Source organism: Saccostrea echinata, unplaced genomic scaffold (assembly GCF_033153115.1).
Source record: "Saccostrea echinata isolate AGI-Se365-2 ecotype Australia unplaced genomic scaffold, CSIRO_AGI_Sech_v1 ptg000009l, whole genome shotgun sequence".
Taxonomy (NCBI): domain Eukaryota; kingdom Metazoa; phylum Mollusca; class Bivalvia; order Ostreida; family Ostreidae; genus Saccostrea; species Saccostrea echinata.
In genome coordinates, this window is record NW_026889758.1 from 15,628,794 (window position 1) to 15,644,615 (window position 15,822).

Here is a 15,822-nt window from a genome sequence, read left to right on the forward strand (position 1 = left end):
TATGTAAAATACTCACATGTACTAATACTTAAGGACAAACCTGTGTAATCAGATGCCACATATCTCAACCAATATTAACCCAAGATAAACAGTAGTATAGCATGTAAAATATTCAAAACAGACGAGTTATACTTCATTGGTTATAATCTGATTTATTCTTTATTATTCGAACTTCGGACAGTACCCTAGCTCTCATCATCACAACTTCGGGGTCCTGTGCCCACTTAATTGTGACCGTAGGATTCTTGACAAATTTCAATCATTTTTTACCGGGGTGACTACATCGACGTCTTGTGGGGAAAATACAAATCCTGATTTTTTTTCTCATATCTCTCAACCAATCACATTAAACTTTTCGGTTACAAACAACTTTTAACACGTTCATGGAGGTGTCAACTCTTCCCTTTTATGTCAACTTTTGAATTTTTTGAAAACCCCAATATGATTAGTGATTCTCAGTGAAAGAAGCTTGTCCAGAAAAAACTTAATGATGTTTGTCAGTGGGCCCACATCCATGAATGGAGCAGGGCTTAGAACTCCCAACTATGTTAGAATGCCTAGAATTATTAGAAAATGATACTTCCTTTATCTAATAGACCTGTGATGTTAAATTGATTTGTGAAAAGAAGGTTACTCTCTACCATCAGGTCATACATTCACTTTATGTCTGAGAGAGGAATGGATGATAACTCAGCAAGGGAGACTGACAGGTAAATATCTAAAATGAAAGCTTTTCCCTTAACCAGATGTATAATCTTGTGTCATGACACATAAAATAGCATACAGGTCATGACTCCTAGAGGTCATTTCCACCTGCTGAAACTGGAAATGGTCAAATATCTCAAAAAAACATTTAAGCTTCTATTAGCCATATATAATCGTGGTCTTTGTGTCATGAGACATGAAAAATAATTCAGGTCATGACCCATGGAGGTCAACCCCCCCCCCCCCCCTCCAAAAAAAAAACAAAAAAACTGGAAATGACAAAATATTTCATAAAGAGTTGAAAGCTTTATCAAAAACCAAATTAAAATACAATATATACAATCTCTTTTGCATTTCTGTGTCATGATGAATTTAACGGTATATAGGTCATGACCCATGGAAATCATCCCTTCACCATTAAAATTGGAAATGGTCAAATATCTCAGAAACAATTGGAAGCAATAACTTTGGTAGTTATATAATTCAATCCCTATAATATTTTTGTAATTTTGACAAATTGTTGATTCATTTAATTAATGACAAATTTCAAAGAAACAATTTTCTTGATTAATATAAATTACCTGTATGGTATCACTTAAATGGGGAAAATACATTCAAATAAAATTTTCAAATATTTTTAATTTTAAGAATACCCTGGTACTTAAATTAACAAGCATTCTGAGAGTACTGCATTAGCAATACTAGTCCCCTACCGGCAAGTGTAATCTGGTTCCCGTTAAGAATTGAAAATGCCATAATTCCGTCAAAAATCAATGAAGCGGAATGAAATGCAAACTTGGTCTATAACTAATCAAGGTAAAGTCACATTCCAAAAATCAGCTCAATATCTGAAAGCGTTTAGAAGAAAATTGCGGAAAACCTTTAAAAATTGAAAAGGCCGTAATTCCGTCAAAATCAATGAAGCGGAACGAAATGCAAACTTGATCTGTAACTCATCAAGATACACTTACATACCAAAAATCAGCTCAGTATCTGCAAGCGTTTAGGAAAAAAATGCGGAAAACCAAGTGGGACAGACTGACAGAGGGACAGACAGACAGACGGACGGACAGACTCAGAGGAAACCTATAGTCCCCTCCGGTTTCAACGGTAGGGGACTAATAAACAAATATTGCCATACACTGTAGAATTGCAACTGCAAAAAAGTATCAAAGTATGGAATTAGAATTCTAGAGAGGGTTCTTAAAAACATGTATTCCTTCATTTTTATTAGGAACAGTTTAGTAGTATGTAAGTGTTGCCTTCGGAGCAACCCCAGCCTTCTTTAAAAGTCTTGATTATAAAAATCCTTGTCTGGTGTAAATTATCTCCCGTTGACCCTACCTGGCCCAAACTTCACCCATGGGTAGAAGGTGTGCAGGGACTTTGAACCAATTTTCCAAGGAAATGACAAGAAATGCGTTCAAAGCATAACATTGCTTTGCGAGGTGCGTTTTGATTTCAATTTGTAAGTTATGTACTTACGAACAGCCGATTTATATAAAGGGTTATCTCGGCTATATATTAACATATTTGTTATGATACCACATGACTTCGTTGATCACGTGACGGTCATTTATAATTTCCTGATATGTTTCAGATAAATCGCTTCGGCACAGCCAATTAACACATTAATTAACTTTTTGTGATATAAATTAACTCATCGTATCCTTCTGTACCCGAAATGTGCGTGAGAAAAGTGGTACGAAATTCAACTAACCGACACATTTGATAGTATTTTCTACTTAAAATCGTAATGTTTATTAAAAACGAAGCCATCAAATATTATTTCCAAGCAAGATTCAGTTACGCACAAAACTCCACTTACAGATGTCCACAAAAGATTTCAAATTAGTCCTCATTGATCGACCGAACCAGAGTCTTTTATACACACATAATAAACTCTGCTCTATCTACCTTTGATGTTATTGTTGTTTTACGTCTCATTCGAGAATTTTTCACTCATACAGAGACGTCACCATATACACCAGTGAAGGAGTTCAAATTTAGACCTCTTCTCGGCACCCAGGGATATTGAGCATTGAGGGATCTTTACCGTGCCAACACCTGCCGTGAAACGCCTTAATTTTTAAAGGTCTCATCCGAAAGACTCCCAGCTTTCACTTCAAAGTGCCGAGCGCTTGGCAAAGGAACAGTTGCTACCTATTTTTATTGACTTAGTGTTAGGTCAGTCGCGGCAGGGGTTTGAACCCACGATCTTCCGATCCAAATATGACCTTATTTGCAAGTACAATCTGTTGTTAGGTCGAATGTTGACTGATATCTTTCATACAAGTTGTTAAATCTTATTTTCATGCTAAATTAAACTACGGATTTTTCCATTTACAAAATCATGACAAAAAGCACAAGGCGAGTGTGACCGGTCGGAAGGGGAGCTTATTCCTCCATGGCACCTAACCCTACCTCTTATGTTTTAGAGGTCCTTTTTGTTCTGCTTACAATTTGTTGCCTTTTGAGCCTGATTACTAGTACTGTTCGTTATCGTCATATTTCACCGCAAAGATACACTTCACACTGATACATCGATTTTGGTCCCAATACATGCTGCTGTTGGTATGCAAAATTTAAATTTCTCCAAACCTTACTGTCTACCGGATGTAGCAGGAATCGGTTCTCACCTGAACAATACACTCTTTGCCATGATCAAATGTTCCACCTTCAAAGTTTTCGTGCCAACTGAAACCATGCTACTTGTGGTCTTGGGAATATAAAAGGACGTTTTCGTGGGTGATATCGCATTTGCTCCTGATCTAGCCTCCTATTTACTGTGCTTCTGCTGATTCGACCTTGAATGTTCCACTTGCTTCAAAAGGATTCTGTTAGTTTTTTTAAAGTCTTTATTCTCTTTCTGTAGTCTTTCGGGGCCTCACAGTTATTTTACGTTTTTCCACACCCCCATTCTTCTTCTCTAGCATTGACAAGGCAAAAATTATAGTGTGACTAAAGGCATTCTAAAACCCCTCTATTCGTTATTCCTATTATTACCATTCCAACAACCTGTCAAATATATCGGATAGTTTCCGACACGGTATGATTGGGCTAAACAAATTCAATTCTATATTCTGAGAATATAGAATTCTATATTCTGAGAATATAGAATATATTCTATATAATGAATATAAATTCATGCAACACGAATGTGAAAACAACTGAAAATTGCATTGTTCGAACACAAAGAGGTAACCTTATAGAAACCGATTAAACTAGTGAAAAGCGATATAATAAAACATAAAACACATAATAAACAAATAATTTGATTAACTGGTGTATCTAATTTTTTCTCTATTAAAAACAATTTCTATATACATCAAATTCCTTGGCCCTTAATTTTGAGAAAATGTACAGTTGAAATGAAGACCTAAAGCAATCAATTTAAAAGCCCCAAAATTTAGAGAGCCCTGACTTTAGGGTATGCCAGACGATGGACGTATTATTCAGGGAAAGACGTCGACACTTTGTCAAAATGGATAAAGATACTGAAGTATCTAATAAAAATTGAAAAGCAAATTGCCGACCTTGTATCCATCTGTTTTCAGAAGATTTAAAGTGATAAAAGAATTAAAAAGACTATATGAACAATATTTGTAATTGTTCCAGCAAACAAAGCTTGTAACAAAATGGTCTATGTTTGTGAGGCTCAATTATTATTACGACTGCATTTTAGAAAGAAAAAAAAAGACTTTAAGTCACATCTGGAAATCCAACACAGAGTTCTTTTTTCAAAACCACGTTTCAGTTTTCAATTCTTCTAGATTCCACTAACGTCGTAAAATTTTAAGCTTAAAAAAATGCATTACAGGGTCCAGTAAATGCTCTACCAAGCCAATATATTTTTTCCTCACAAAAAATTAAGAAACTTCAAATAATCAGTCTAAAAATATTTTCAAGAAGTGTTTGACTTAATTGAAGATTCTCCTCAAGCTTTTGGAAAATCTGAAAACATAATTTTTCCCAAAGACAATAGCATCAAAACACTTTTCAACACTTTATACAACTATTCCTCAAAATAAATTGAAAACTAGCTTCTTTGGTATCAAAGGCAACTGCTTTTTCAATGAAAAAAAAAGAAGAAAATTCAAAATTACTTTGCTAAAATCATTCTGATTCTACGCAAAAGTACTTTCAAGTTGATACTTTTAAAAGATGCTGGAGTTCCTCCTTGACCATATTTATACAGAATTTGAAGACCAGGTCTTAAAATAGTCTGCTGGATTTCCCAAGAGCACAAATTGTACCCCTTTATCACGGCACCTGATCTTAACTCTGGAATTTACAGGGGTCCGTGTTTTATACCCTTCTTATAGATTTGCATTAATGTTTGTAAAGGTGCGGTCACACGATGCGATTTTTCATTCGATTTTCCCATTCGATTTGCTTTCGACTAAAATCGTACCGTGTGACCACCCAAGTCGAAAGTCGAAAGCAAAATCTGAAAGTCGATTGGAAATCGGATGGCGTCCGATTTTCAATCGACTTTCCAGTGAAAATCGTGACGTCACAATGACATTTCCCGCGACGCGAAATGAATGGTCGTTATTTTTGTCATCTATAATGAATGTATAAATTATTAATTGACAAAATATAAGGATACCCAGTAAACGGCAATTACTAGGTACAAATGGGTAATTATATAAAGCATACAAGTCATGAACTATTATTTTACCATAGTTTGCGAGCACGGAGATTCATTTGTTAATAGAATGGCATTTATGACTTAAGATTTTTGTTGTTGAGTATCATAGATTTAGCTTGATTCAAATCATTGCATTTATCTAAAAAAAAAAGAAGAAGAAGAAGAAATTTTAGCTATTACTTTAAAAACCAGCATGAATATTTATAAATCTAATTAAAATTAGATGTTGCATGTGCTTATATGTTGCTGTAAATTAAGATCAGTAGTACACAGCATATCATTACTCCAGCATAGGGGTTTACAGCGAGATACATGTTCGTTGGACTTGACGCCGCGTAAACACCCAATTCCTATCAATAATATGAACAAGTAGTTTTTTAAGTATTTGCACGGATTCTAATTATAAGCGTTCGTCAAGAGATTCAACTTATTTCATGTATATATATATATATGTAAACCTGCAGAATAATTTAAAATGGTAGAATTTAATTGTCTAGAACTCACATAAAATACTAAATGGAGTGATTAACTAGATAAGGTTTTTAATTTTTACTCCTACAAGTAAGAGCCTCTGTTAACGTCCCTACTCTCCTTATATACGGAACTAATAACAAAAAAAAATGACTGAAAAACTATTTATGTTTATTAAGAGAAATTACGTTGCTGTCTTTTCTACTTAAATTATCTTCCTTATTTCTTTTCACTTCGACGTGATATAGCATTGCACATGTACCTCTAACTAATGTATATATGTTTGTATGTTATTAATGTTATTAATTTTGTAACTTATGTACTTTGGTTTGAGTGAAGAAATTGAACTTTAAAAAAGGGGGAGTCTGAACCCCCCACCCCACCCCCCACCCCCCAAATCAACATTAAATTCTTTCAAAAAAATAATGATTAGTTTACATATCATCAGGGAAGTTTTTAAGTCTGATATTTTATTTATTTTATTATTATTATTTTTAGGAAGGTAATAAGGTAAAATTCTTTACTTACCTACCTTTAGTAATCAGTTTAAAAACCCTGGAAAACATCAGATACTAACTTCGGACAAGTTGGTATGTCATTAGCATTGTTGAAAAAGTATACACAAGACAGAGACAGTTACCTCGTGAGTTCTTCTTGAGCAGAATCATGGAATGTGTGTGAAAAAACGTCGACTGCCCCTGTGTTTACGTCTCTCAACTGATATGATGCGCAGTAAAAAGTGTTTTCAATATGATCAATTTTTACACCGAGGAAGGCTACTGACAAATAAGTTGATGTAACAGGGCTTTCAACTGTCTAGTTTAAAATCATCTTTTCGCAAATTCCATGGTTAACTTGTATGCAAATACAACTGATCGTTCGATGGACTGACATTTTTATGTCAATGGTCAGGTCATTATTTTCATACTAATTTATGATCACTAAATGATTATGACTTACGATTACTCCACCTACTAAATACAAAAAGCTCACGTCTATGTAACAGGTCACCAGGGGGTGCTTACTCCTTCTAGTCACCCGATATCTTTTCCGATGTTTCCAGGAGTCTGTTTCTGACTTGTTATCGATTTGTATTATGGATTTTTGAGATTGAACACTGTTCGTTATCTTTACCTCTTTCATACGAACGATTTTAGCTTCTTAGTACTCTATAGCCAGTCTTCTATACAATGCAAGTTCATTGTAAATACTTTATAGAATTCTTAGTGTTTATAATTCAAGTAAAAAACAAGTAGACAAAAATAATTTAAAAGTAAACAAAATAGTTTAAATTTAAGAATTAAATTTAATAATACTGCAAACTGGGCAATGCAATGGACTGTTCAGGATGGACCACATTACAAAACAAGAGGCCCAAGGGCCTTAACGGTCACCTGATTACAATACAACAATTTAGAGGATCCATAAACTGATAAATGAAGCTTTGTTGCCCAAAAGCAAGAAATATAGTATGATTAGCATCAACAAAATAATTGGTCTAGTATCTATCTGTCCCCCATTTATCACTATTACCATGCAGACTACTTAACAAAATGTCTATTTTTTAACCCCATATTATAACTTCTCACATTGGACTCTCTTGGCCTTTGAAGAACATTTAAAAAGATAAGTTATTTTTGTCTCAATTTTATTCATTTATTATTTCCAGGTCTATCTGATCATTAAAACTGTGAAAGTAATTTTTGAATTTTACAATAAATATTCTTGCATAATTCTCGTATTCTATTAACCTTTCAAATACATTGTTTTACAGTGATTAATTATCAAAGGTAAATGGCAAAGGGGAATAACTTTGCTCAGCAGAATACAAGATAATAGAGCACTGGGCAGGACCAGAACACTTGACTAAATGGTCCAGGTGTTCAAAATTCTGGTAAAAATACCTTTGCATATTAAAACTTCTACTCTGTTCGCCCAGAAGCATAGAAGATTTTCAAAGAAAGCATTTTCACTATATTATTAAATAAATAAAGCCCCATCCTTACACCAGAACATCTGACCCAGGAGCCATGAACTCACAATTCTGGAAGAAGCACCCTTGCTCATCATATCTATACACTTGTTTCTTTGCTTTATAACCAGTAGTAGAAAAAAATACTTTGAAAGAAATTATGCATTTTCAATATATAATCAAAAGAGTCCCCGCCCCCCTCTTCACCTAACTCCTGACCCAGGGGCCATGAATTTCACAGTTTGGAAGAAGCATTCTTCCTTATCATAACCATGCACTTCCTTTGTTTGAATAATACCAAGGAGCAGAGAAGATTTTCAAAGAATTTATGCATTTTCCCTATATAATAAATAGAGCCCTGCCCTAACACCAGAACCCTTTACCCAGGGGCCATGAAATTCATAATTCTGGAAGAGGCAACCATGCTCATCATAACTCATCGTCACTATGTACTTAGTTTATTCAATATCCAGGAGCATAGAAGAAGATTTTCAAAGAATTAATGCATTTTTACTATATAATCAATAGAGCAGAGCCCCGCCCTAACACCTGAACCCCTGACCCAGGAGCCATAAAATTTCTGAAAAGGCAGCCATGCTCATCATAACTATATACTTAAGTTACTTTATTTAATACCCAGGAGCAGAGAAGAAGATTTCCAAAGAATTAATGCATTTTCACTATTTAATCAAATGAGTCCCGCCCTAACACCAGAACCCCTGACCCTGGGGCCATGAATTTTATAATTTTTGAAGAGGCACTCTTGCTCATCATAACTATGTACTTAGTTACTTTATTTTATACCTAGGAGCAGAGTAGAAGTTTTTAAAGAATTAATTCAATTTTTCTATATAATCAACTGAGCCCCGCCCTAACACCAGAACCCCTGACCCAGTGGCCATGAAATTCATAATTTTGGAAGAGGCACTCTTACTCATCATAACTATGTTCGTACTTAGTTTATTTAATATCCAGGAGCAGAGAAGAAGATTTTCAGAGAATTAATGCATTTTCACTATATAGTCAATAGAGCCCCGCCCTAACACCTGAACCCCAGACCCTGAAAAGGCAGCCATGCTCATCATAACTATGTTCTTAGTTAGTTTATTTAATACCCAGGAGCAGAGAAGAAGATTTTCAAAGAATCAATGCATTTTCACTATATATTCAATAGAGCCCCGCCCTAACACCAGAACCCCTGACCCTGGGGCCATGAATTTCACAATTTTGGAAGAGGCACTCTTACTCATCATAACTATGTACTTAGTTACTTTATTTAATACCCAGGAGCAGAGAAGAAGATTTTCAAAGAAATAATGCACTTTCACTATATGATCTATATATCCCCACCCTGGGGCCAGAACCCCAGACCCTGGGGCCATGAATTTCACAATTTTGGTAGATGGCTCAATGCTTATCACAATGATGCTAACAGTTTGACTGCTTGATGTCCAGGAGTAAAGAAGATTTTTAAAGATTGCATTATTTTTGGAGGTTTTAGCCCCACCCCTCAGGCCCCAGGGGGGCAGGGACCATGAAATTTACAACTTTTGTTCCCCTTTACCCATAGATGCTATATGCCAAATTTGGTTGAAATTGGTTAAGCGGTTTCAGAGAAGAAGCTAAAAATGTTCAAATGTTAACACACGACGCACGCCGACGGACGAGAACGGATAGCAATAGGTCACCTGAGTAACCCAGGTGACCTAACAATGCAGACGTTCAGGGGGTATTGTGTTTGTATGTTGACATTATCAACACCGTCATGTGATTAAATCATCATTTATGACACTCGTATCGAACCAATTATTCTCTATTTACTTTCTGCATATCACAGGACATGCTGACCTATAAATGTTTTATAACATGCGTAATTTGTTGTATATTCAAATCTTTATCAGTCTGAAAATGGACAACCATGCTTATTTGGTATTGAAATTAAGATATTAAATAGTGAACATTCAGATTCAGATTAAGATAAATATTCAAAGAGCTAGGTTCACTTTATGCATAAAATGGTCCTGTAGATATACCAATTTATTTACTAACACCTTATGTTCCATTTTAAACATCAAGATAAAGTAGAGACTAAGTGCTTTCATTTCCAATTAAAATTTTTCTCCTTAAAATCCAGGTCTTGGAAAACAAGCTTTATGGAATTGCAATGTTCTTGAATTTTAAGGAAAACAGGGATATTTAAGTACTTTCAGAGATGAAAAATAATATGAGCGCACCCTCTGATCTAAAAAATAAAACATGTTTTGTAATCCTCAGAAACGGTTCTATCGGTAAAGAATTGCATATTTTAGATCAGAGATTGTGCTCTATATTAAAAATCGAAAAATAGTTTTAAAACTTGGCTTTTTTTTTTTTTTTTTTTTTTTTTTAGAATTGTTCAGGATATAAGGAAAATGACGCATTTCATCACGTCATAATGCATTGACTAGCCAGAAAATTACGTCATTTTTGGCAGATTTCAATCGCCAAATGTCTAAATGAAATTTAATGCATTGTCAACTAAAACTAAGCAGTTTCAGTTTTTCAGAAATTCACAGGGCCAAAAAAGGCCCTCAGTGAACCTTGTTCTTTGCCGAATAAATTCATTATAAAACTAATGTATTCATAATGAATTGTTAACAATAACAAACATTTTACGATTTCATTGTTTTCCTGGGTTATATAAAGTTCATAAGCAGAAAAAAAGGATAAAAATAGCATGTGACAAAAGATTTATTGCGTTAGATTATGACAGATAGCAGGGCATCTTTAATGGGACCCAATGAAAGTGCCAATACCACCTTTATTTTATTAATTGATGGGATAAATAAAGGGGGCTTTCTGTAAAAAGCACAGTCTAGCAATGGTTCAAAAATTATAATTCAAATTTCTGTTTGATTTTCTACCAGATAACCCCCATAGTACTTTAGAACATATACACAATATCTTTCCTTAATTCATATTAATACTAGAAACTCCGGGAATATTTTTAGCTGGATATATGGTGCACAACATCAACTGAAGATACCCAGCCTATCCATCATTATCATTATTGTTGTGAAAAAACCTTCTATATAAATTTTGTTGAAAGATACAAAACATTAAAGTAGAAATTCATATCTGACGGAATGAGGGCTGATCAAAACTGTGATAAAACAGTACGATCCTTTCAGTAATATATTGACCACAGGACGCCCATGCAACGATTCCTCTACATTATTTAGTCACTTAGACACTTCCCCTTCCGAACTGTGTTTATTTTCCACCTGTGGATTTTCTGCATTCCATGCGATATAGGTAAATATTGCGAGGGCGAGTTTTGAACATCACGTGACATCTAGATACGCTCGTCTGCTTGCGCGTGTACAGATGTAAACAAAGAGAAACGTCAACAAAACGATATGGTGCAATCTGAAGATTAAATTACGGGAGAATTTGAATTTTGTAGTGAATGACAAACTTTATAGAGTTAAGATGGTGGTTCTTCGTTCGGACTTTATAAAATGTGTTGTTTTAGGGGATGATTCCGTAGGGAAGACTAGTCTGCTAGTGAATTACGCTACAAACAGATTCCCCACGACGCACGTGCCTAGTGTTTTTGATAACTATGCAGGTAAATTTCATGCATTGGAACAAACGTACGTTTTTTTGTTTATTTTTTAACAAACATTTAGTTCCAAATTTATTATAGATTTCAAGCAGTTGTATCTATGAATATATCTACAAATAGCCACAGTATTGCATATATCTGATAGCAATAACTATATTTAAATTGATGTGCGATCGGGAAAAAAACGCCATCCGAAATCTGGACATTAAAATTTGATGCAGAATCAAGCTTGCTGAGAGCTTGTATACTGCGTGTTTAGATAAACAGAGAAGCACATAACATTATAATTAAGACATCACGTAAGCATGCCAAGATATGTATTCTATTAATAAACCTTTTTTATTTATATCATAGTTTTGAATACACCTGTGCCATTTCTTAAGTTGTTATATTTTAAACTCGAAAGTCGCAGAATGAAAACATTGTTAAAGCGTTTGGTTTCTAAATATTGTTCTCCTTAATGTAATGTACGGATGATAATATATAATGTATTGTCTGTTCTTGCAGGAACTTTGGAAATGTCTGGTAAAAAATATCATCTGCAACTTCTTGACACTCTAGAAGAGGCAAGTTTCAAGTTCTCTGTTCTTCTAAAACTTCTATTTTAAGAAAATGAATTGTAAATGTCTTTTCAATGAGTTCATTCATATTAGACTGTTAGATCATACTTATACATGTACATGTAGTTGTTTCCAAAACCTTTCATCTTCAGATTGCCCTTTAGAATAAATTGAACAGGTGTCAAATTTGATATTGTGGAGATTCAATTTGTTATTATAATTATTGTAAAGAAAGTACTTTAAATAATAATAACGATAAGAATTCTGATTCCCCATTTCTATAACATGGTGCCATCTTGTGTTATTTTCTTGCTCTATACCCTATGTTTTATAATTGAGCATCGTCACTTATTATTCTCTTAGAAACAATAGAAAAATATTCCCTTTTTTGTGTGAAATTAGAAAACTATAAACTGATCAATTAATCCCATTATAACTCGCCATGCATATAAGGAGAGTAGTTTATCGTACACATTTACCCTACAGCATCTCTCTATAATAGATTACCCTTTCCTGGTCTCTTTAATATAATTATAACCCTTCTCTGATTTCTGTAATACATTACCCTTCTCCGGTCATTCACTATTATCTTTGTTTGTTTATCCATTTAAATGGATACACCCCCTAATCTTTTTTTATGTAATATATAAATAACTACAAGAGCTGCGCCAATTCAAAGTTTGATAATGATGGAATGTTGGAAACGATTTCGCTGAAACACGCATTTTATAGGACGTAAATGTATCAGCGAAATAAAATCCTTTGAAATAATCGTGCAAATTGAACAGAGGTAGGATAACCTGAAAATTATCTAAACAACAAACAAGGTTACCTATAAATAAATACCTAGATTATCCGGAATGTTTGGGGCTGTCCTTCATGCTAAGTCAATATTTGATAAACTTTTCCCACGGTGCCCACCTGACGAATTTCGAATAAGTAAAAAACAAATTTTCATTTTAAAAGTTTTCTTTGAAAAAACAATTATAATCAGAGCTTGTAAGCCTAGTCCACAAATGAATATATTTGTGTAAATGTGTAAATAAAGTCCTATCTAATGTATTTATCTTTTTTAAAAATTCAAAACGTTTATCGATATGGCGTATCTGTAAATATTTTATTATAATCTAGATATTGATATAAAAGTAATGAAATGCATATGGAAAAAAAAAGAATTAAAAATGCGGAATCCTTCTTTGAAGATTCAATAGTGCATGGATGTTTATTGTTTATCTACAACAACAGAAAACTAACTGTATTTCAAATAATGAAGTGCAAGCCGTTTATATTTAGATACGCATATTCAGGAAACCATGTATTCACTGCATAAAATGTACCTTTTGTGATATGAATGAGATGCACTTCATAAAATGTGCACAAAATCAGTGTATGCAGTTGATTATCAAATGAAAATTTCTATTTTCTTAATTTTTTTTTTTTTTTTGAAAAACAACTTTTAGGACAAAGATCAGGAGAACAGTACTCACATTTTACCTGGAGCAGACATTGTTGTCGTCTGCTATTCAGTGGTTCAGCCTACGTCATTTAGAAATGTGGAAGAAAAATGGGCACCCCATCTTAAAAGCTGCTTGGGTGATGTTCCTATAATTTTAGTTGGAACTCAAACAGATCTCCGAATGGATTGTTCTGTGCAATTTAATTTGAGACAAAATGGTCAAAAAAGTATCAGTTCTTCGGAAGGATTCCAAATGGCCAGAAAAATCGGAGCTTCTCGATTTTTGGAGAGTTCTCCCGAACTTGAGAAGAAAATGAAAAGGGTGTTGAACAAAGCTATCGGAACAGTTCTTCATCCTAGGGATGGGTTTTCAGATGCCTTATCATGTGTCATTCTGTAGATAATGTTATAAACGTTAACGGATGTGTTACAAAACTGTGCTGAACATGTAGGTTATATTCATTTTGAACCTCACAATAATGGTTGTTTTGAATGGTATTGTTATCTAAATGTATAAACTTGTATAATTGTAATAGAATCAATGTTGATGTAGGTGGGCTTTATCAGTAGAGCTCAGTCTTGTTTGTTTTTTAAGTCACAGTTGTGTGTGATTAAATACATTGTATTGATATAGTATTTATTGTTAGATGCTTTTAAAAGGCAACGAAATGTGTTATGTGTATCTATGCATGATGTCTGTGATTATTATAAATAATTATATCTACATCGTCTCTGAAGCTATTTTTCAGATAAATGAAGTTATGAAATTGATGGCCGGACATTGTTGTCACAAGTTACTGAAAAGGTTTACAATAAAACAGGAAAAAATAAGGAAATATTAACATATTCTATAGATAATACACACCACGGTGTAACCACACACAATGCAATGCGAATGTATTAATCCTAAGGCCATTCCAAGTTTTTTTTCTATGTTTAGCGTCCGCGTGCGTCTTGGTTTTTGATACCACATAGCAGAAAAAACAAACAAAATCAGAAGCCCTAAAATTCATTATTCTGCTCAAAATCTTTCAAATTCTTTTAATTATATCAATTTCTGTGAAAATATTTTTCTACAATATGTCATATTATGTTTATTTTAAGCATGTAATAGCTTGATTTTGCTAAAGAATAGATCTTTCTTCGAGAAAATTAGATTAACGAAATCCAATGCTTTGAATGACGTTATTTTTAAGACTATGAAGTCTGTGTTTTATTTTTTGGCTTGTGTGTTTTTTTGCGAATAGGTAGGTAGGATTTTGAAAGATGGGTGGACGCTAAACAGAGAAAAACCAGAAGTCTCTGATGAGACTGTAGCTCTACTGGTCTGTTTGTATAACAAAAGAAAAGTAGCACTTGGATTTGAAACATTGCAACATGCAACAATAAATAGAATTATGTATCTTAATGTAGTCTACTTTTGTGACAAGTTATATTGAAATCAAATGAAAACTAGGAGTAGTAGCGTTTTGAAAGTATTTCACGGAAATTTCTATTTTTAGTACGGGTAACCATGACAACACCACTCACCCAAATAAAAAAAACAGAAATACATATTATGTATCGTAGTGTATTCTAACTGTGTGCCAAATTAGATTGAAATCAGACCAAAATTGTAGGAGGAGTAGCGTTTTAAAGGAATTTCACAGAAATTTCTATTTTAAGTAACCATGGCAACACTGTTCATCGAATTCAAAAACCAATGCAATAAATTATGTATCTTAGTATAGTCTTCTTGTATGCCTAATTATATTAGAAGCAGACTAAAACTGTAGCAGGAGTAGTGTTTTAAAGGAATTTCACAGAAATTTCTATTTTTAGTAACCATGGCAACACCGTCCATCGAAATCAAAAACCGATGCACTAAATTATGTATCTTAGTGTAGTCTACTTGTGTGCCAAGTTATATTGAAATCGGACCAAAACTGTAGGAGGAGTAGCGTTTTAAAGGAATTTCACAGAAATTTCTATTTTTAGTAACCATGGCAACACCGTCCATCGAAATCAAAAACCGATGTACTAAATTATGTATCTTAGTGTAGTCTACTTGTGTGCCAAGTTATATTGAAATCGGACCAAAACTGTAGGAGGAGTAGCGTTTTAAAGAAATTTCACAGAAATTTCTATTTTTAGTAACCATGGCAACACCGTCCATCGAAATCAAAAACTGATGCACTAAATTATGTATCTTAGTGTAGTCTACTTGTGTGCCAAGTTATATTGAAATCGGACCAAAACTGTAGGAGGAGTAGCGTTTTGAAAAATTGTTTACAGACAGACGGACAGACAGACAGACAGACAGACAGACAGACAGACGGACGGACGACGGACACCTTACTATCGCATAAGCTCTTCTGGTCTCTGACCAGTAGAGCTAAAAACTTGGAATGGCCTAAT

General features: G+C 33.9%; 2 protein-coding genes across 3 annotated transcripts in view; one reads left to right on the plus strand and one right to left on the minus strand.

Annotated features, from left to right (window-relative positions):
* Positions 1-15,822, minus strand: part of LOC133181863 (programmed cell death protein 7-like) — a 292,001-nt gene that overhangs the window by 147,469 nt on the left and 128,710 nt on the right. The gene's annotated exons all lie outside the window — the stretch shown is intronic.
* Positions 11,059-15,822, plus strand: part of LOC133183369 (rho-related GTP-binding protein RhoJ-like) — an 88,715-nt gene continuing 83,951 nt past the window's right edge. Inside the window, exons 1-3 of one of the 2 annotated variants that reach the window (XM_061318330.1) lie at positions 11,059-11,412; positions 11,917-11,975; positions 13,430-13,839. In XM_061318330.1, the coding sequence (XP_061174314.1) occupies positions 11,274-11,412; positions 11,917-11,975; positions 13,430-13,825 (594 nt within the window). In that variant the 5' untranslated portion in view covers positions 11,059-11,273 and the 3' untranslated portion in view covers positions 13,826-13,839. Of the gene's footprint in view, positions 11,413-11,916; positions 11,976-13,429; positions 14,197-15,822 lie in introns of those variants that run through there. The other variant, XM_061318329.1, reaches the window with a different exon arrangement.